The following is a 22,917-nucleotide window of genomic DNA, read 5'->3' on the forward strand; positions in this document are numbered from 1 at the left end:
TGTTTTTTTTACTTGTTTGTTTGTTTGTTTGGTTTGGTTTTGGTCAGGGTATTTTAGAAATGAAACTAGGTTAGTTAGGTCAACACCATTTTTGCCTCACCCTCACCCCACCCCCACTTGGTTTTTTGAGATGGGATTCTGTGTGTCCCTGGCTGTCCTGGAACTCATTATGTAGACCAGGCTGGACTCAAACTCAGTGATCTGTCTACTCTGCCTCCCAAAGCCTGGGATCAAAGGTGTGCACCCGGCGGTCCCACCCTCACCCCCTGCCGCCACCTACAGTTTTAAAGTGTGATTGTAAGTCTGTGGAGAAATTTTCTAAGTGTCAAAATTGGTTTTATGTTCTAAAAATCTCACTTTCTGCCTGTAGTGCATCAACCGAAGTGGCCAAGCAAATGCAAAGGGACTGACTAGTCATGGCAACAGGCCAGAGAGCTCATTTTAGGGCTCCAAGTGTGATACTGGAGGAAGTGAAGTCAGAGCAAGGACGACAGAGCTTTGAGATAGTGCGGGTGCCTGACAAGCCCCGAAACTGATTGCACACGAGGAAATCTGGGAAAGAAGATCATGGACACCTTTAGGTTTGTGCAACCACAATTAGAGATGACCAGGCCTCTTTTAGGAATGTTAGCATCTAAATGCTCATTCAGCCTTCGAGCCGGCAGGCAAGCAAGTGCCTCAAAGATCTAGAATGAGCCGGTCGGTGGTGGCGTATGCCTGTAATCCCAGCACTCAGGAGGCAGAGGCAGGCAGAACTCTGTGAGTTCAAGGCCAGCCTGGGCTACAGAATGAGTTCCAGGACAGGCTCCAAAGCTACACAGAGAAACCCTGTCTCGAAAAACAAAAACAAACAAACAAACAAGCAAAAGATCTAGAATGAAAGGGGAATGCCTGGGCTGAAGATAGAAAGCTGAAAGGTATTTATAGATGGGTGGGTCATAAAGGGTGCTAACTGGATGAAGTAGTCTTCTGGGAAAGACTGTATATGAAGAGAAAGGCAGAGGGAGGCAAGAACTCTTGTGTCATGAGGAAGAAAACCCAATGTCAAAAGAAAATCAGAGAGGGGATGATCACAAGAGCCTAGGGAAGTGTTTCCTGAAGCAAGGGTAGGGCTGGGGATATGGTCTAGCATGCCTGAGGCCCTAGGTTCAAACCCCAGCTTTGGGGGAGGGGTCGGTATACTATATCATAAAGTATTCAAAGACTGAATCATTAGGTTTGACCAAATGTGGGCCTTGAAAAAGACCATTTTATTTAATTCCCAAGGATAAAAACCCATTTTGGGAATCTGAAGGAGCAATGGAGAGGAACAGGCCACAAGTATGCATCTGTCTTGCTATCTTTTGGGGAGTTTTAGATTTAAAAAAAATGGGTTATAGACAAAGGGAGAAATAGAATTAAGTAAGGAGTTTTAGAATTGGGCATTGGACTGCCAGAAGACAGCTCAGTGGGTAAAGGTGCTTGCCACCAAGTTTGATGGCCTGAGTTTGATCTCTGGGCCCCCTATGGTGAGAAAAGAGGACCAACTTCCAGAAGATGTCCTCTGATCTCCACATGTAAGATGAGGATATGATGTGTGTGTGCTCGCGCACACACACACACACACACACACACAGACTCAGTAGTAAAGCATATGTTTAGCATATGGAAACTCTGGGCTCAGTCCCCAGCTTCTTTCCACCCAAATTGGGTAAGATCCCAACAGGAGTGACTACAAAAGGAAATGAGTGATTATGATCCTGGCACTTAGGATCAGAGGGGTTCCAAGTTCAGTACCAGCCTCGGCTACATAGTTCAAGTCATTGGCTTTAATTCTTAGGACAAAAGCAAAAGAGGCAGATGGCAAAATGCTATGTTAAATAAGCACTTCTGAAAAGAATTTTATTTTTATTTTCTATGCATGAGTGTTTGCCTGCATGTACATATGTATGCCTTGTGCTTGCCTGGTGCCCATAGAGGTCAGAAGACAATGGTGGCTCTCCTGGAACTTGAGTTACGATGGATATGAGCCAGCATGTGTATGCTGGGAATCAAGCCCCGTCCTCTGGAAGAGCAACAGATCCTCCTAACATCTGAGCCGTCTCTCTCATTTTCTTTTTTTAAAGTGGGAAAGAATGATCATTGAAAGAAAGAGATTAGTTTAAGAATGATGATAAATAACTTCTGGATATACTCAGTTTTGTGAAATATAAGCAAAACTAACTACCTTCCTTAAAAGTACAAGTGATTTGAAATTCACTATACTAATTGCCCTTAAGGAAAAAATGATACATGTTACAAAGAAACAATGTAGTTCATTGACACTGTTAAGTTACCCTGTATCCAATTAACAATGTTTGACTTTGCCAAGATTCTTGGCCGTTTTGTTAAATTAAGTTGGGAAAAAGCATAATAGTAATTGAAAAAGCAACTAATTATAAGTAATTATAAGCCAAATTATATTTATACCACAATTAGTGTTTGAGGTGGTTTAGTAGGCAGAGTCTTTGTTTCAATAAGCAACCATCAAATAATTGAATAGCTTGTAAAACACAGAAATATTCCTTTAATCTTTATTCCAACTACAACCACATCCTCCTTGAATTACTATTATAATAAATAAGTCACATTTGTTATATTTTGTCCTAATCCCCAGTTTAAGTTAGTTTTGTTTTGTTTTGTTTTGTTTTTTTTGGTTGTTTTTTTTTTTTTTTGTTTTGTTTTTTGTTTTTTTTTGTTTTTTTTTTTGTTTTGTTTTTTTGCGACAGGGTTTCTCTGTAGCTTTGGAGCCTGTCCTGGATCTCACCCTGTGGACCAGGCTGGCCTCAAACTCAGAGATCCCCCTGCCTCTGCCTCCCGAGTGCTGGGATTACAGGCGTGTGCCACCACCACCCGGCTCTAGTTAGATGTTTTTAAAATGTGGCAAAAATAGTATATTTACCTACCTTATCACACAGCTTAACAAATTTCATGAAGACATGTGAACCCATGTTCTTATAAGAGAAGAGCTAGCCTTCAGGGTACGTACAAAGCAAATTCAGCAGTGTGTTTCCACTAATAATAGGGAAAGGTCACTTTGTCTTTCGACCATAGTAAAGATTGGGGTATTCCCCCCTCCCTGAGTATTCCCAAGTAACTAATAACTTTGCTACCATCTTTTGCTACTTAAGATAAAAAACTAATTTGACACTCGACCCTTAATTTATACTTTAGTTTATTACTAGTTAAAAACTCGTAGATACTTGTTTATACTTTTATTATATATCCGTGAAAATCCTTCTGAGGCATTTGAGATAGCACTGTAAATTTTCGGGGGTGGGGAGTGGTTGAGAAAAAAAGTGGTTTTTTTTTTTTTTGTTTTGGTTTGATTTTGTTTTTGGAGACAGGGTTTCTCTGTGTAGTTTCTCTTTGCGCCTTTCCTGAAACTCACTTTATAGACCAGGCTGGCCTCGAACTCACAGAGATCCACCTGCCTCTGTCCCCCTAGTGCTGGGATTAAAAGCGTGCGACACCACCGCCCGAAGAGAAATACTTTCAATTAGTTCATCCCTTTAAGAATAGTCCAAGAAAAATATCATCAAATAGCCTCATGTTACACTTAATAAAGCTAGTCCCTGGAAAGTTTTGCAGACTAAATCTCCACCAGTTGACCTAATGGATCACGGGTTGATAAAGGTGGCTGCTGCACACGGCCAACTCCTAAACTGGGCGAGGCACACGGTGGGAGGTAGGTAGCGCCGGGGCCCTCCAAGGCTGGGGCGCCACGTTGCTCTTCTCTTTTGAAATAGGAAGACAACGCTTCTGGCTATTGTGTAAACCCGTAGAGAGCGGCATTCATTCTCACATCAGATAAAAGCACGAGCAGAATTAAAGCGCTTTCCAGTCCGACCCCCGGCAACACGTACGTCACTGACAAACGTTAAGTGGCATTGCCTTGGCAGCGTTCATCTCGAAAAAAGCACATGAAAGAATGGCCTAAAAGAGAAAACAAAAAACAAAAAAGCAAAACAAAACAACAAAAACCCTCGGCTGAAGCGGGGAACTCCATAGGATCAAAGCCACCACGCCAACCCAGCAGTGGCCACCGCCCCCGCCGAGCCCCGCAGACACCCCTCAAGACTCCCTCTCGTCCTCTGCTAACCAGCTGTATGCAGCGTGGGGCAGCCTTGTCTAACTCCCGCTCGCCCCAACAGTTCTCCAAGCAAGCCCAGCTTCCCAAGTCCCCAGCCGGACAACAGTGCGGTCTCCCGCTCTAGGGACAGCGGCAGCTCCATCTGCAACCAAGCTGCAAATCCCCTGCACTCCCAGTAGGCCCACCGCCAGCCAGCCGGCGCTCGGCGACGTTTGACTGACACGGAGCTGGGCCTATGAGGCTCCGAGGGCGGGGCGATTGCGTCACTTCCTGGCCTGTCGGGGAGGATGCCTTATATAAGGTCTGCGCTCACGCAGAACCCTCGCTTACACAGTATGGCCGGCGACATTAGCTAGCGCTCGCTCAACTCTCTCTAACGGGAAAGCAGCGGACTACAAGAGACTGAACTGTATCTGCCTCTATTTCCAACAGACTCACATTCAACTTTCGCTCACAAAAAAAAAAAAAAAAAATAGCCGGGAAAATTTTATTAGTCCTTTTTTTAAAAAAAAGTTAATATAAAATTATAGCAAAAAAAAAAAAAAAAAGGAACCTGAACTTTAGTAACACAGCTGGAACAATCCGCAGCGGCGGCAGGAGCGGCGGGAGAAGAGATTTAATTTAGTTGATTTTCTGTGGTTGTTGGTTGTTCGCTCGTCTCACGGTGATGGAAGCTGCACATTTTTTCGAAGGGACCGAGAAACTGCTGGAGGTCTGGTTCTCCAGGCAGCAGTCCGACGCAAGCCAGGGCTCTGGGGATCTTCGCACCATCCCAAGGTGGGTGCGGGGGGCCTGGGAGCGGGGCTCGCCGCCGCCCGCCCGCCTCGAGCGAGGCTCGGCCTCAGGTGGGGCCAGGTCGGCGGGCGGGAACGGGCTTCTCCCGCTGCCGTTGCGGGGCCGCCTGCGCCGGGGGGAGGGGAGGAGGCCGGCGCGGCCGCGTGCTCAGGTAACGTCCCCGGCGGATGGCGGGGCCGGGCGGCCGGGGCCGGGGCCGGGGCCCGGGGCGGGGGGCGCGCGGCCCTCCGGCAGGTGTGGCTCGGCACGGCGTGCCGGCGCGGGTGAGGGGCGGGCGGAGCGGGGCGGGCCTGGGCCGCGGGGCTCGGAGCAGGCCTCCTCCCGCCGCGGGGTAGGCTGCGGCGCGTGGCGGCGCCCGGTCGGGCGGCGGGGTTGGGCGGGAGCGGCCGTGTCGCAGTGCTGGGCCCGCCGTGCCCTGCAGCCGCGCGCCTCGGGACCCTCCGGGGCTTGCCCCCCGCGTCCCCTGACCTTGGGTTGTGTAACCTGTTACTGAGCGGCGGTCCGGGGGAGCACGGCCGTGGAGGGATTGTCGGCGATCGCGGGGGTGGATGGAGGCCGGTCAGCCCCGGGGAACCTATTTAATGCCTTAAGCTGGGGCAGAAGCAACCCGGGGCCCCCGCTCGCACCCGGGCGACGACAGCGGGAACGTCGCGCGCGGAGCTGTTGGTGGGCTCGCTGTGCAGAATGGAACCGCGCACACACGAGTGTGCAGTTGGAAAGACCGAGGATGCGTGGCCCCGGCGGCGGTGACACCAGCTGCCGGCTCGGGGGCCCGGTGCACGGGCTCGGCCGTGTTCCTCGCGGCGCCGGTGCCTCTAGGGTGGCGGAGGAACCGGCGTGGTCCGGTTCATTGAGAGGCGGACCAATGAGCGCTCGGGCCCGTCCGGGAGCCTGGCCCCAGGGTGTGGACCAATGGGCGTTTTAGGAATGTTGGCTGCGCGGTGCAACCGTCTTCTGACAAAAAGGGAGGAGAGAATCCCGGCGGCCACGTGCTGCCGAGACTTTAAGGCACACTGGGAAACGCAGTTCCTACTAGTTGCTGCGGAGGTTCCCATTGTAGGGGGAAGTGTAGCCTGAAGCGTTACGGTCTCCCGATTTCGAGTCTCTTTTGCCGTGGGTGCCGTTTTCGGTTGTCGTTAATCTTCTCACAATAATCACGGAGAAGCTTATTCCCCTCACAGATGGAAAACTGGTGGTTGTGATAGGCTTCTCAAAAAGCTAGCGCTCCCAGGATTGTCTCCCAGAAAATCTTGGTCCGAAGTGAATGACGGGGTGCGGTAGGATATTGCAAGAGCATTTGGAAGCCCGAAATAATCTAACACCTATAATAAAGGGAAGATGTTGTCCCCACATTCTTAGTCTAAGATGCCAGAGTGGGACTCTAGAAATGGCTCAGCAGATAAGAGCACTGGGTGCTCTTCAGAGGACCCGGATTCAATTTCCACCACCCACATGGCCGCGTACAACCGTCTAACTCTGGTTCCAGGGCATCTGACGCCCTCTTCTGGCTTCTGCGGGCACTGCACACGTGGAGCACACTCCTGTAGGCAAAAACACCCATACAAATAAACGTGTGCCTGTTAAGTGTCTCCTGCGTAGAGGAGAGGCCTTTTTAAAAGACAAGGTACTTCCTTTACATGTTTGAAAATTACATATACTTTGTGTGTAACCAAGTAACTGAAATTTTTGCTGTTTCGGTGTGATACAGTCTTAAGCACTACTCTACAGCTAGCTTTAAGCAAGTAGTAGCCGAAATCTGTTCGAAAGGACTGAAAGAAGTTCACTATTTTTCACTGACAGAAAAAATAAAGAAGCCGTGCACTGGTTGTTATTTACTATGAGGCTTTTAAAGAAGTATCTGAAAAACAGTAGGTGGTAGGTAAACCTACCTAGTCAGTGGCTTAGCAAGGAGTCTTTTGTGGGAGCCCTGAATCATTTCTGAAATGGAATCAATTACTGTGGGATAATCGGATTAAATATATTGATATTTACAGTAGTTAAGTGTTAACAGTTTTGATGGGTTTTTTGGTTGGTTGGTTGGTTTGGTTTTGGTTTTTCGAGACGGTTTCTCTCTGTGTAGCTTTGGGTCTTTCCTGGAACTCACTCTGTAGCTCAGGCTGGCCTCGAACTCACAGAGATCGGCCTGGCTCTGCTGACTCCTGAATGCTGGAATTAAAGGAGTGTGCCACCACTGCCTGGCGTTTTTTTGTTTGTTTGTTTTTTGTTTTTGAGACGAGTTTCTCTGTGTAGTCCTGGTACTTGCTTTGTAGACCAGGCTGGTCTCAAACTCAGAGATCCACCTCCCTCTACCTCCTGGGTGCTGGAATTGAAGGCATTGCACCACCACCAAGTTATTTTTATCCAGACTTTGAGCCCACTTTTCAACAAAGTAAACTTTCAGGGTTTTGTGTTTGGGGTACAGTTTCCCCCATGTAGCCTTGGCTGGCCTGGAACTCACTGTGTAGACCAGGCTGGTCTTAGAAGTCATTAAACTATGCTGTATTGAGTAATATTTGATAATCAGAAAGTCCTTACATGTAATTGGTGAAAATACTGCCTTCAATAGCTATTGAAATGTGAACAGACTAGAGGCTGAAGTTGAAAGATCCACAGACCAGTTAAATAAAGAAGCAGTCTATGTTTGAAGCATAGTGAACATAAGCCTGCAGAAAGAATCTACAGGGGTGCCCTGCCTTTTAGAAATAAGGGTTGCTTTATCACACCTTCTGCAAGAAGCAGGGGAACATCTTAAACAACATAACCAGGCCTAGTCATTTTAAGAAAGATCCAGTTGGTTTATTTCCATATAAGGACTTAGGAATTTTAATAGCAGTTTTATGATAAACTCCCAAACTGGAAACTTCTTCTAAAGGGGTGGTGATGATTAGGAATTGGTGGTGTGCATCTTTAATAAAAGAACAAATGGATAGTTGTAAAACCATACAACAGAGCGCCACCCAACGATAAATGATATATACAACACATGAGTAATGATGAAAACAGATATGCTGAGAAAAGAAGCCAGACAAAAGTACATGCTTTAAGATTTCATTTCTGGAAACCAGAAGTGCAAACTGATCTGACAAGCCCAGTCGGTGGTGGACTGGAGGCCTTGACAAAGGGAGAGAGAAATTGCAAATTTCAGCGTGAATGTGCTGCTGAATATTATGGCACATGGTTTTAATCTTAGCATCCTGGAGGCAGAGGCAGGCAGATTGATGCCTTGTCTACAAAAGCAAGGTGGGTTTCATCCCAGAAACCCACATAAAAGTTGGAGAGAAATACCTCCCATGAGTTGTCCTCTGACATACACAAGTACATCATGGCATGCATGCCAGACACGCATACACAATAATGATAAAATTTGATGGGTGTGGTGACATGTGCCTTAATCCTGGGGCTCAGTTGCAGAGGCCATGTATCTTTTATGAGCTTGCAGCTTGCCTGGTCTGCGAAGTGAGATTCCCAGCTCTGCTCCCCCTCTCCCGTCTCACCCCCCCCCCCAATCAATCTTGTATCTTTTTGGAGATGCTCCTTATAGGAAGTATCTTGAACTTAGGATTCACTTATCTTTTTCTTGCGTTTTTTTTGTTGAGGTGGTGTCTTAATCTGTATGTAGCCAGGCTCTGTTGTTAGGATTTCAGCTGAGCTGGTGATGCTCACCTGGAATCAGAAGAATGGGGCAGTAGGACTTCAGGGGCCTTAGGGTTAGTCTAGGCAAGAGTGAGACCCTGTCTCAGAAAACAAACTTGGGTCTGGGGAGATAGCTTACAGTTAGCCCAGGGCTAGGGCCTGAACTTGATTCCACTAACCCAGTACAGAACCCTAGGGAGGCTGGGACAGGTAAGACACAGACACTCCTAAATGTCATCTGGTTACTACGTGCATGTCTACCCACACTGGTGTGCACACGTTAAGTTTAGTTTATTGGAAATAATTTTCCCTGGTAGCTTTTGTGACATTTCATACTGATACAAAACTCACCTGAAAGTGATTTTTGTGTATGGTGTGAGCGAATAGAATAGACCCTTTAAGCAAAATGGGTTTGTCTTTCCAGGCTTTAATGCCGAGACAGTGCAAACCTATTTTTTGGAGACAGGGTCTTTCTTTGTACATAGTCTTGGAGCTCACTATGTAGACTAGGCTGACCTCATTTCTCTAATGGCCCTCCCCTTTCTTTGTGTTGGAGGTAGTGGGTCACACCTCAGCCCTAACACTCTCTGAGCTCACTTCTCAGTTGGCCATTATTACAGTGCTGAGTTCTGGTCACTCACACAGGAGGAATCCCCAGTGCGGGGGCCAGAGAACGTTTGATCCCTGGCTTCCCACACCAACTACTGGTGTAGTCCTGCACTATTACAAGTGTTTCTTCCTGGAGGGCAGAGGGCAGCTGACCAAAGTCGGTTCTTTTCCATCTCGATATTCTCTCTCTTCCTCCCTCCCTTCCTCCTGTGGTTCTGTGTGGGTCAAACTCCAGTACTATAATACACTGAGTCATTCTGTTGCCTCCAAGCATACATACACTGAATAAAGTAGCAGTAGAGAAAATAGTACAGATAAATATGGGACAATTTATTAGATGTTTGTGTGCATGCGCGTACACATGCATGTGACCTTGGAGGCCAGAAGAGAGCATCGGATCCCCTGGAGCTGGAGTGGAAGAAGTTGTGAGCAGCCATAATAAATACTATGGGTTTGCTTACTTTTGACACAGGTCTACCTTGGGTTACTGAGTATGAGTCTCAGAAAGAGACCATAGTAAAGAGCTGTGTGCTCACTAATTTGGTAGCTTCTGTTGAATTTTAAACAGTGACTGGGTAAACTGAACTTTGAAACCAGCCATTTTACTCAGGAAGTGATATGAGTAACCATAGATTAAAATCTCTGGCCGCCTTTCTCAGAGAGTCTCTGGCCAATAGAATTGATGTAGCTCTCCTCTTGGCCCTGACTTCATTCTGTCTACTGTACCTACTGGTACTGTTCTGTTTCCTTGTGTAGATTTTTGTTTACTCACTGTAGTTCAAATAGTTTTATCTTGTGAATCTGATGCCATAGTCCCTCTGTGGGCACCAGGCATGTATGTTGTGCACAGGCATACATGCAGGCAAAGTGCTCATACACAAAATAATAAAAGTCTCTGGCAGCACATGCCTTTAACCCCAGCACTCGGGAGGCAGAGGCAGAGCCAGGCAGATCTCTGTGAGTTCGAGGCCAGCCTGGTCTACAGAGCGAGATCCAGGATAGACACCAAAGCTACACAGAGAAACCCTGTCTCAAAAAAAAAAAAAAAAGTCTATAACTTATGTATACCTAAAGCAGTGTATAAAAATAAAGAATAATGCTGTGGAAGATGTGGGTGTTGGGAATTAAACCCAGATCTTATAAGAGTAGGCAGTACTCTAGTGTATGTGGACTTGACTTAGGTGGAATGGTAGAGTATTTGTGACTGTTTAATGTTAATATGCTCTTAGTTCAAGCATTTGATGGGGCTTCCTTTCTTTTAAAGCTATTGTAAATTAGGCTAAGAGTACAGTGTTCTAGACCTAACTTTGATGTGGGGATGGTTGGTTCTATACAGTTTTCCATAACTGCTGCTCACTTTCACTTTGAGGAAAGAGCTAGGATTGGAATTCACCCTTATGTATGCTAGGCTGGCACTGAGTATCATCTTGTGGCTAGTTCGTTAGTTTATTTTGAGAGAGTTGTGCAGTCCAGGCCTCTCCAGTGCTAAGTTATAAGCATAGTCACAGGTGCTGCGCACAGCACAGAGCTTTGTCTAGGTCTAGTTATAAGGGACAGCTGGATTGTGCTTCCTCCATCTCAGCACCCCAGGATGCATCTCCCTCAGCTAACAGTAATGTTCCAGTAGTCAGTACTTTTCTGTCATGGAATGAAAGGAAACACTGACTTAAAAGTCTTAAACAGTTAGGCTTATCGACCAAATGAAGGTACATAATGCCTTATTGGAACCTACAGTAGTTGATTCATATATAGTATCTGTGGTAATTTTTGTCTACTAGAGGCAGAACCAATTAGTTTAAGAACATTTATCTGCCTTGAAATAATTATCTCCTAGCTTTACAAGAAGGTGTGCTGACTTTTTTTAGAGAAAAGGTTTTGTTGGTGTCCACGTGATAGGAAGGCAACAAAACTTTATAGTTGACTAAGGCATTTCTGAGTTAGCTATTTTTCTGTTTAGAAAGTCCAAGGGAGTCTAATAATGGTTGAGGATGTGTGCTTTATTCCTAACCCCGCACTAAGGTAACTAGCCTATATTAACTGTTTCACCAAATTGTTCTGTTTGGTAAGTCTTGATATTACAGATTTTAAACATAGCATTCAAACTGATAGTTAACAAAGGCAACCCATTAAAGGATACTCCCTAAGTAAAAAACACTGAACTAAGTCAGCTTTCTCGTTGACTTAGTTCAGTGTTTTTTACTTGGGGACAGTTGCTACCCAGGAGACATGTGGCAGTATTTGGAGATGTTTTTGGTTGAGGGGTGCTTTTTCTGGCACGTGAGTGGGTAAAGGCCAAGGACACTTGGCCGTAGCCTGTGCAAAGAACAACTCAAACGCAACAAGGAAGTATATGGATTAGAATGTAAGTATTAGTAAGTATATTGAAGTAACTGTTAAAGACACTGAAAAAAAAAAAGCCAGATGGTGGTGGTGCATGCCTTTAATCCCAGCACTCAGGAGGCAGGGGCAGGTGGATCTCTGAGTTCCAGACCAGCCTACAGAGAGCGAGTTCCAGGACAGGCTCCAAAGCTACAGAGAAACCCTGTCTCAAAAAAAAAAAAAAAAGATACCGGAAAAAAAAAAAAAGCTGGGTTGTGGTGGTGCATACCTTTAATCCCAGTTCTTGGGAGGCAAAAGCAGGTTGGTCTCAAAGCCAGCATGATCTAGAGAGTTAGGACGGCCAGGGCTACACAGAAATTCATCTCAAAACAAAACAAAAAGATCATGATTAAGAAAGGACCCTCTCCCTCCCTGCCCCAAAGAAATCCATACTCTTTGCACATGGTAGTAAATGGAGGGGTTGGAGAGATGACTTCCTGGTAAAGAACAATGGCTGCTCTCCCAGAAGACACAGGTTGGATTTCCAGCTGCCCATGTGGCCACTTAGAACCATCTGTAGCTCCCATTCCCGGGGATCTGATGGCCTCTTGGCCTCTGGGCACTATACACATGTTGTATGCAGACATATGTGGGCAGAATATCCTACACACATAAAATGAATAATTACTTTTAAGTTGAAAAGAAAAGGGAAATGGCTGGTGTGGTATGGTACACTCTTTAATCACACAGCTTGGTAATTAGAGGCAGACAGATCTGAGTTGGAGGCCAGCCTGTGTACATGAGCCAGGGCTACCCAATGAAACACTGTCTCAAGTAAATAAATGGGTTAAATGGTCCTAGTTACTGTGTTGGATTTTCTGCTTAAAATCTATCTTAAGAGACTAGAAACATAACTCAGTGGTGGAGTGCTTGCCTCTCACGGACCAGGTGGTCTTAAAAAATAAAGTCTGGTAGAAATAGTACTGTTGTTAATTGTGGTTTTTGTTGAATAACAGATCTGAGTGGGATGTCCTTTTGAAGGATGTGCAGTGCTCAATCATAAGTGTGACAAAGACTGACAAGCAGGAAGCTTATGTACTCAGGTGAGTCCTGATTGTAGCCATGGGTAAGACACGCCACATTCTCTGTCCTTTCATGGAATCGTGTTTTCTAGGGTTTGTTTGTTTTGTTTTTTTGTCTTTTGAGGCAGGGTTTCTCTGTAGTTTTGGTGCCTGTCCTGGATCTCGCTGTGTAGACCAGGCTGGCCTCGAACTCACCTGCCTCTGCCTCCTGAGTGCTGGGATTAAAGGCGTGTGAAAACCACTGCTGCCCGGCTGTGTTTTTCAGTTTTAAGAATCTGGTATGAAATGGGATTTTCTTGTTTCTAGATAGGTGTGTGTGTGTGTGTGTGTGTGTGTGTGTGTGTGTGTGTGTGTGTGTTTGTTTTTAAATAAAGCCTTGTCTACCTGTTCTTTGACAGTTGCCATATTTCCCACATAGTTAACAGCAATGTCTGTTGGGTGAGAGAAAAAACATTGTATTCTTATATCTACCCCACCCCCACTATCTCTGCCCCAGTTGCTGACATGGCATGAAATTTTTGCTTCATTACAACCAGGTTGCTGTAATGGTATACAAAAGCCATTATTTATTTATTTATATTTCGCATGCATTGGTGTTTTGCCATAGGTGTTGGGTCTCAGGAACTGGAGTTACAGACAGTTGTGAATTGTCATGTGGGTGCTGGGAATTGAACCAAGGGCCTCTGGAAGAGCAGTCAGTCAGTGCTCTTAACCACTAAGCCATCTCTCCAGCCCCAACCTTTTTTAAAATTAGGTGCAAGGTTGGCTTAACCAATAAATGCTTTGAATGCTTAGTTTATACTGTGGGCATTGGGCCTTACATTAAATAATGTACATAATATGTGCACCATGCCGAGTATATAATGATGTGCAAAACATTGATTTCCTCACAAAGCTTGTTACCTAGTTAAAGATGAAATAACACGTTATTTAAGAAATAGTGGTGAGCACACAATACCAGCCATACTTGGTTAGGCTGTGGTGTGTGGTATTCAGACATAAGAATGAATGTGAAATAAAACTAAATAATATTTACTCTAAAGAAAAAATAAAATCACACAATTGCAGGAACATGAAGGACTTGGAATGTACTATTGAAGCAAGATCAATGCATGTACTCCCACATGCAGAACCTAGTCAATAGTTGTGTGTGTAGGAGAGAGGTTGAGGCTAAGTATTAGGAGACATGAGGAATGACTGAATGTAGGTTGTAGGCATGAGCTATGAAAGGATATAGATCTAATAGTTTTTCTAGTTCTAATTTTGTGCATATGATGTACATCGAATGGTGATATAAGATTACAAATATTGGTGCACTGGTACATTGATTGTCAGTAACACATGCTGAGTTAATGCTCTTGTGCCTTCCTGTTACAGTGAGAGTAGCATGTTTGTCTCCAAGAGACGTTTCATTTTGAAGACATGTGGTACCACCCTCTTACTGAAAGCACTGGTTCCCCTGTTGAAGCTTGCTAGGGATTACAGTGGGTTTGACTCAATTCAAGTAAGTGCTCAGACACTGTGTCAAAAGAGTGGTTTCTGTTTGGGTTGGATTTTAATATTTTACCTCAAAGAAAGAAATGTCATTAAAATATCAGAATTTTGGTTTCTTTGCACCTATGGTTGGGACTGAACCCAAACCAAGGCTTCACATATGCTAGTCAAATGTTCTGTCACTACACTGCCTGCCCTGCTAATGCTGTTTGGGGGCATGCCCCAAACTCAGTCCTCTTGCCTCTTCTTCCAGAGTTCTGGAATTACAGATTCATGTTACCATACTCAGCCTATTTTGGAGGCTGAGAAAGGGGGGATCTGGCTTTGGAGCCCTGGCTGGTCTCATTTACACTGTTGTGGAATATTATTTTAAGATGTGTTTATGCTGTGGAACATTTAATGATGTAAAGTGTGTTACATTCTTTTATATTGCATTTGTTTGTTTAACTCTGTGAAGCTGTGTTACTTACTGTGCCTGTCTAAGAACCTGGTGGGCTAATAAAGAGCTGAATGTCCAATAGCAAGGCAGGAGAAAGGATAGGTGGGGCTGGCAGGCAGAGAGGATATATATAGAAGGAGAAATCTGGGAGGAGAACAAGAGCAAGAGAAAAGAAGGAAGAGGTGCAAGGAAAGATGGGGCCAGGCACAGAGTAAGAAGATAAGATTATGAAAGGAAGAAAAGGGAAAAGCCCAGAGGCAAAAGGTGGACGGGATAATGTAAGGAAAGCTGACTAGAAACAAGCCAAGCTAAGGCCAGGCATTTATAATTGATACGCCTCTGTGTGTGATTTATTTGGGAGCTGGGTGGTGGGCCCCCAATAATATTACATTCTTGCTTTGGTGTCCTTGGTAATAAATTTGAAGCTGTGAACCATCACACCCTCCCACTAGTGTAGTTATGATAATTACTCAACTGTCCTTGTAAAAAATCTAAAACATAGGCACTTAATAGTGTTGACTGACTATTGAAAAACACTTGCCATGCAAGCCTGACATCTTGTTTTATCCCCAGAACCATGAAAGGTAGGAGAGAAATGACAGATTGTCCTCTGACCTCCACATGCACTTCTTGGTACTTGTGCACATGTGTATGGATGTGTGTGCTATGTGTACCCAGTGCCCATGGAAGTCAGACTAGGGCATCAGATTCCCTGGGGCTGAAGGTTAGAGAGGGTTTGTGAGCCTCCGTGAGTGCTGGGAGTCAAATGAAGGTAGGGCCCTTAAAAAGAAGCACTTTGCTAGGAAGAAGTGTGTCTTGTGCTTCTGACCCGTTGATAGACATGGTGTTTTTTTATTCTCCATTCCAGCTTTAAAAGTATGTTACAGTTGTGAAATTATGCATATTATGTTTTTCTGGTGGCTAATTTGTGTGCTTCATGGTTGCACCTTGAAACATCTGTAAAGTTTTTATTTTGTTGTCTTTTCTACATGTAGAAAATTGATTTAGGGGAAAATTCCTAAAGATCTTTTTTCTCTCTTTTAAGAGCTTCTTTTATTCTCGTAAGAATTTCATGAAGCCTTCTCACCAAGGGTACCCACACCGGAATTTCCAGGAAGAAATTGAGTTTCTTAATGCAATTTTCCCAAGTAAGTAAAAATAGAGCTTAGTAATTCTAATCTTTTAAAGTTAGGTATACAACCATTTAAAGATGGGTGGGTGTCTGTTTTTGTTGCGATTTCTGAGATAGGATTCCCATGATGTAGCTAGCCCTTGGTGGTCTGGGGCTGGCCTGGAACTCCAGCATTGTTTGAATTGTTTGCGACTTTCTAGTGTGTGTGTGTGTGTGTGTGTGTGTGTGTGTGTGTGTGTGTGTGTGTGTGTGTGTGTTGCTATAAAACAATTCTGTGCTTCTTTTTTTTTTTTTTTTTTTTTTTTCTGTCTATCTGGATGTTTAAAGATTTCAGGCAAATTTTGGTTGTGTTTATTGTGTGCTTGTAAAAATAATGTCAGTTCTGTTAAGGTAGACAGAATGTCATTGGGAAGCAAAGCCTGTATTCCTGGTTAGTAAGTCAACTGAAGGAGCCCTTGAGCCTAACATTCAAGGCCAGTCTGGGCCAGATAGTGAGAACTTGTTTCAAAAACACCAGCTGGGGTGATAGCATAATTAGTTGTAAGTTGCTTACTTCACAAGGACCCAAATTTGATCTCCAATACCTACATTTAAAATAAGAAAAAACCCAGCCAGGTATGGTGGTACTAGTTTGTAATGCTGGTGCTGTAGAAGCAGAGACTGGTAGATTCTATGGCCAGTATCTCAAAAAATAAGGTAGATGGCTTTAAACCTAAGATATCTTCAACACTTCAAGAAATAAAAAGACTTTCGGGTATTTGCCAGTAATTTATGACCTCAAACACTACGTGCTGCCATAAAGTGTGGTGGATATTTACTTGGTTTCATTTCCTAGTTGGTTTGCTGTGCTACGGAAAAATCTTAAAACAGTTTGGGAAAGGATGTGTAAGTAAAACAGCTCATTAGTTAGAAGAATAGAAAAGTAGCCAATTCTCTGCCCTGTGGGAATTTTAGGAAGAAGAAGGTAGGTAAGCTGTAGTTTCTCAGCCATTTAGGTCCGTCTGTATTTCAGGAGTACCAGTGGCAGCCAGAAGAAAACTGTAAGAACAAGGGGGTGTGGGCACCAAGTACCAGGTGCCAGCAAACTATACACGCACAACAGACCTTTCCAAGAGTGCGAAGGAGGTGGTCTCTTCTTCTTAGAATTTGCCACTTTAATTTCTCTTCACTGACAGTTTTAATAGGTAGCAAATAAAACTGTTCATTGGGGGGTTGGGGATTTAGCTCAGTGGTAGAGCGCTTGCTAGGCAAGCCCTGGGTTCGGTCCTCAGCTCCGGCAAAAACAAAACAAAACAAAACAAAAATCTGTTCATTGGATGACTAGTAATGAGAACCATCCTATTGAGTGGATTTTTAAAAATATTCTCTTTCCTTACAGATGGAGCAGCATATTGTATGGGACGTATGAATTCTGACTGTTGGTATGTAATTTTGATTTTGGTTTGGTTTTGTTGCCCATGTGTGCGTTTTGGAGGGAACAGGGGTATTGTTTTAAGCTAGACCTAGCCCATGCTTGTTAATCCTAGCTACTCTGAAGGCTGAGGGAAAAGGAAAACGATGGGAGGTGTGGTTCAATGGTAGAGAGTGTTTGAATTCATTGCTCATATCTCTATTCCTGGAGTATTTGGCCAGCCATCCACTGGAGTTTTGTCAACCACCTAGAACCCTTAAAGAAAACTAACTCTTCTCTCAGAAGCCATCAGGTGTCCCCAGCTTTTCTGTTAAGGTTGAACGGGGCTCATGAAACCCCCACTTCCAACTCAAGGCTAGAATGTTACCTGGCTTGATCTGATACAGCAGCCATAGCTGCTATAAGGTTTTTAAGTATGACCATTGTGTGTGTGTGGGGGTGAGGGAGGCTGTGCATGTGTGCGCGCGCGCACTTCTTTTGGCTTTTTGAGACAGGGTTTCTCTGTGTAGCCCTAACTGTCCTGGAACTTGCTCTGTAGATCATGCTGGTCTTGAACTCACAAAGATCCGCTTACTTCTGCCTCCCAAGTACTGGGAGTTTGCCACAACTGCTCTGCTGGACATGGTTTCTTGAAAGAATCAATTTTAATCTGTAAGCTCTGTTGAAGCTAAACTGTTTTACTTCTATGTAGGTACTTGTATACTTTGGATTTCCCAGAGAGCCGAGTAATCAATCAGCCAGATCAAACCCTGGAAATTCTGATGAGTGAGCTCGACCCAGCAGTTATGGACCAGTTCTACATGAAAGATGGTGTTACTGCAAAGGATGTCACTCGTGAGAGTGGAATTCGTGACCTGATACCAGGTTCTGTCATTGATGCCACACTGTTCAATCCTTGTGGCTACTCAATGAATGGGATGAAATCGGATGTAAGTAAATAGAATCTTCAATAATTGTTTTAATATTTATATCTTTCCTTTCTATTACTACTAATAATACAACTCTTCTCAAAGGGAACATATTGGACTATTCACATCACTCCAGAACCAGAATTCTCTTATGTTAGCTTTGAAACAAACTTAAGTCAGACCTCCTATGATGACCTGATCAGGAAGGTTGTGGAAGTCTTCAAGCCAGGAAAATTTGTGACCACCTTGTTTGTTAATCAGGTAATTTGACTTCTGTTTTGTTTTCTTTCTTTATCCTTTCAGCCACACTAGGAACTGAATCCATGGTCTTGCACATGCTAGGCAAGCACTTCCCAGCCGAACTAATGTGGTTGCTAGGAGTGATAATAAAGCCTCAGAGTAAATGGGATAACAGGGATTGCCACAAAGACATGTTTGTTATAGGGTACCACCTTTACCTAGTTACTGAGCTGTGTGTAATGCAGTGCCGTCCACAGGGGTTAGTTACTATGGGCGGAGAAACCTTGCATGTTTCATTAGGTTTTCAGTAGCCTTGGTTTTGTGTGGCACCCAATTAGCAAGCTCTTGTTGTACTGATGCTTCCTGTTGGCAGCCTAGTCAGAGACTATAAGACACCCTGCTTTCCAGCCCACAAGAAAAAAGATGCCAGTTTGGGGCTGGAGAGATCTCAGCACTCACATCAGCTGGCTCACAAAACACCGAAATGCCAAGGAATCATACATCCCCTATCTGGCCTCATGGCGTATACATTGTGCACATATGTACATATGTACACATACACACACAAACACACACACACAAATGCATTAAATAAATAAATAGAATTTTATTTTTTTGATGCTGTAGTTTGATTAAGATAGTCACTCATTCATGGCATTAATTACTGTTCTGTCTGGAAGTAATCTAGAGATTGGAAGTACTAATGTTTGTTTCCATTTCTCCCCAGAGTTCTAAATGTCGCACAGTGCTTTCTTCCCCCCAGAAGATTGAAGGCTTTAAACGTCTTGATTGCCAGAGTGCTATGTTCAATGATTACAATTTTGTTTTTACCAGTTTTGCTAAGAAGCAGCAACAACAGCAGAGTTGATTAAGAGAAATGAAGAAGAAAAAACGCAAAAAGAGAAGACACCCAGGAGGTGGTGGCTGCTGTCTAGATGTTGACGCTGGGGGCTCTGTTCTCCATGACCACCACCTTGTAGTTGCAGAAAGCCCTAGGTGTATTGATAGTGTAATCATTTTGAAGTGTATGCATTATTATATCAAGGAGTTAGATATCTTGCATGAATGCTCTCCTCTGTGTTTAGGTGTTCTATGCCACTCTTGCTGTGGAATTGAAGTGCATGTAGAGAAGAACTTTGACTGTATGAATCCTTACGACACTTGTGAAAATGATTCAATTTGGTTTATGCACAGTGTAATATTTCTGCAGGCATCGTCCAAAATCCCCCACAGACAAGGCTTTCGTCCTCATTAGATGCTGGCCTCAGCTGACCATCTGCGACTGTTCTATTAAATTGCTGCCAGAATTTTTACATCCAGTTACCTCCACTTTCTAGAGTATATTCTCTACTAATGTTATTCAAGACCAATTTTTACTTCACACAGGTGTTTTATGCAATGGCAATTAAAGTTTTTCCTCCACAAGTTGAGTCCTTGTAAGGAAATGCTGATTCCGGTTGCTGTGTTGTGTTCTACTGTTGGAATAGTTGTTCCTGCTTTTGCAGTCCTGTGATTGATTTCTCCTCTCATCACGGTGTCTTCCTCCTCTTCCCAGCTCACTGCTCCCCATCAAAGCAGTACACGGTTACACAGGGCTTACCTAGCAATCTTCTTATTCCCCGGGTGGGATTTTCTTTTTTTAAGACATAAGAATATGGCCTCCTTATTGGCATGAACTGTAGAAGATAAATGACAAAGTGGAAAGTATTAAATGAAAAGAGTTCAGTCTCCAGGGGTAGTTAGCAGAGAGAGAGAACCCATTAAAAAAACCTTGATGGAACCAGTTGGCTGTGCGGTACACTTTTAGCTTTAATGGAGGACCTGGCATGCCTTCTAACTTACTAAGTAGTGACCGGAGGAAGTCCGCTAAGTCGAAGCAGATATTTAGTCCTAGACATTCTGACCTCAGTACTTGCAGTCAACTTTTAACCTATTGCCACCAATTCCTACTAAAAGAAAATTTGATTCAAGGAGAATCTGTGGCATTTCCATCTGTGACTTAGAAGTTGTATTTTTTGTGTGTGTGATGCATGTGAGTTGTTCTGACTTCACCTGTTCCTGTGTGGTCTTCTCTCACCATGGTCTTCTTCACATGATCCAATGAATGACTGCCCAGAGTGAGGACTATCCAGGTTACTCAGCCAGGCAGTAAATGTATGAACACACAAAACACAATATTCTGAAATATTTTAATGGGACTAGAAATAGGCTTTCAAGAGTTGGCATGTTAGTGGCATTTGCAGATATTGTGGGATTTAAACAGCTGGGAGAGGAGCAAAATGGACTTAATTTTCTATTTATTGCCTTCGGACTATTTTCTTGGTAGTTTCTGGACTGATGCAGTGATGTTCTGTTCCTTCCGTATTTATAACGAAACACTTTTTTAGCGTTTCTAAACATAGAATCTACTTGGTTTGAAATCAAGTGGTTGGAACACTGTCTGGACTTTTACTTAAGCATGCTGTTGATTGAATGCTTCATTGGGGAAGCCTCCGATCAGCTCTATCAGTCTGATTCTGTAATGAGCACAGCACCTAATGTTTTGAACTGCTATTTGGAGGACCAGTGCTTATTTAAGCTGGATTTTGTAACCCACTAGATTTTGTTGGTTTGAGGTCTGATTCCCCGATCTTACAGAATTACAAATTCTAATGTTGAAATTTGCATAGGTTCTTATGGGAAAAGCCTAGAAAACCAACAGTAGATTGAATAGTGATCCTTGCAGGAGGGGAGTTTGGGTGCCATAATTTCTTTTCGTTGGTGTTGGGCTTTTAATCAGTTGAAATGTATTTCTGTACCACGATGTAAGCTTCAATAAAAGTTTGCTTAATTGTCTAGTAATATTCAGAAAGTTTTCTGTTGTCTGATGTCTACTTGGCCAAAAACTAGAGAATTTCAAATATTTGAAGGTAGATATTTGCAACTCTGTAGATTCAACTCTTAAGCTGTCAGGAGGGTGCTTTCTTACATAATTTTTTTATTAAAGTTTGTTGGGCAAGGACTACCTCTGCTCCTGGTTGTTTGGGGGTTTTTTGTTGTTTTGTTTTGATTTGTTTTTGACTATGTGTCTAGTAAACATGAAAAGTGCTATGTTCTGATATTCTCAGGATGGGCTTAAATTAGAAAATGCTTTGTTGGTTTTCTGTTTAAAAAAACTAGGATTAGATTCCCTTGACAACTCAGCTACTTCTAGCTGAGGCAGAGGATCACTCGAGCCCCCTATAGGTGTTTGTACCACCTCCTAAGAATAAACATCCAAAAAAACAAACAAAAACACGATCACATATTCTGCTTGTATGTGATGCATAGAAGTGTTAATATGAATCTCAGTGTTCATTGGTGAGCGTGAGAGATCCGTGTTTGTCGCGACAAATGCAGTAAATGACAAGTAAGTGCTGCTGTTTGGGTTTCTGGCCCCACTGCTTGGGTCCCCTCCCTCCTGCATTTAGACTCCCTGGGTTGCTGGTGTTTGAGTTGAACTCAAGCTCTGTGCCTTCCTGACTTCTGGCTGTCTTCCTGTTTTCGTTTGATCTGTCAAGTGTCTTTGCTGCTTCCTGGATGATAAGTATCTTGATTGAACTGTCTAATCCCAGGGTCAGGAGGCTGAGGAAGAATTGCCATTAACTTTGTTAACAATTCAAAACTCCCCAAAATGTGCAGTTGTCTGGTTCTGGTGACCTCGGGGATTTTGATTGACCTGTGTAAAGTCATTTCTAGTGAAATGGACAATGTACAGATCACTAGGAATCAGTCTTGCACACACCTGTGCATTGAACCTGAGATGGGCCTGCTAGTAAAACCCTGGCAGCCAAGCCTGTTGACTTTGATCCTCTAGCCCCCAACATTTGTACCCCTTCCTCACACAAGAGACATTTGATTTGTTCTGTTCACTGCAGGAAGTGCTGACCACATGCCAAGTATAAATGCATAGAGGAAAAATGCTGTGTGGAGGTGGTGGGTGCACGCCTTCAATCACAGCACTGGGGAGGCAGAGGCAGCTAAGACTGGTCAACAGAGAAACCCTGTCTTGAAAGGGGGAAAAAGTGAAAATGCTAAGTGTAAGCCTGGCCCGTTAGTGCTCAATGTTTAGATAAAACACAAGAACATTTTAAGATAGGGTCTCTCTGTAGAATGAGTTGACCTCTGAACTTATGCTGGGATTCAAGGTCTGTGCCACCCAGGTGTTAATCAGTTTTTCTGTTGTTTAGCTTGCTGAGAAGGGGGAGGGGGGTCCATTCACAATGGCTTAAAGCAACAGCAGCAACAAGAACAAAGAGTTGGAGATATCTCAGCGGTTTAGAGCACCCATATTCAGTCCCCAGAACCCACATGGTATCTCAACTGTCTTCACAATTGGTGTCAGGGAATCTAACACGCTCCTCTGATGGGAACTGCATACATGTGGCACACATACAAGTAAAATACATATGTGACTACAAGGCTGTCAACTTTGCATTGGACCAATAATATGGGAACTCATCCCTCAGAGAGGTGAATTCTAGCAGCCATTAGTTTCTTTGGTTCTTTGTCTTCAGGTGGGGCTCCTCAAAAAATTTCCCCCTTATATACGCATCTATTGATGCCATTGTTAAATGGTTGGAGCAGACTCTTATTTCCAATGTTTTACACACCAGTATTCTCATAAGCTGCTCTTAATAGAGCAGATCGGGACGGTGGTTCCCAGAGTGAGGCTAATCAATTGCATGCCATGTGCTGACCCCTGCGATTTCCCCAATTTTGGGAA

The 22,917-nt window shown here is 43.9% G+C and overlaps 1 protein-coding gene across 1 annotated transcript; it reads left to right on the plus strand.

Moving 5' to 3' along the window:
* Window positions 1-4,613: 4,613 nt before the first annotated feature.
* On the plus strand, window positions 4,614-21,024 carry Amd1 (adenosylmethionine decarboxylase 1). The gene is made up of 8 exons (XM_036168797.1): window positions 4,614-4,888; window positions 12,484-12,570; window positions 13,927-14,053; window positions 15,528-15,630; window positions 16,993-17,035; window positions 17,717-17,954; window positions 18,039-18,194; window positions 18,901-21,024. The coding sequence occupies exons 1-8, from the start codon at window positions 4,779-4,781 to the stop codon at window positions 19,039-19,041; spliced, it is 1,005 nt and encodes a 334-aa protein (XP_036024690.1). The 5' UTR covers window positions 4,614-4,778; the 3' UTR covers window positions 19,042-21,024.
* The last annotated feature ends 1,893 nt before the right edge of the window (window positions 21,025-22,917 follow it).

The sequence above is a fragment of the Onychomys torridus genome, chromosome 19, assembly GCF_903995425.1.
Source record: "Onychomys torridus chromosome 19, mOncTor1.1, whole genome shotgun sequence".
Taxonomy (NCBI): Eukaryota; Metazoa; Chordata; class Mammalia; order Rodentia; family Cricetidae; genus Onychomys; species Onychomys torridus.

Excerpts from the sequence above, each read along its gene's own strand:
- Amd1 (XM_036168797.1), top strand. The coding sequence starts at position 4,779 with ATGGAAGCTGCACATTTTTTCGAAGGGACCGAGAAACTGCTGGAGGTC. Across the intron at positions 15,631-16,992 it reads TCTTAATGCAATTTTCCCAA|ATGGAGCAGCATATTGTATG; the intron begins GTAAGTAAAAAT and ends CTTTCCTTACAG. Across the intron at positions 18,195-18,900 it reads CCACCTTGTTTGTTAATCAG|AGTTCTAAATGTCGCACAGT; the intron begins GTAATTTGACTT and ends ATTTCTCCCCAG.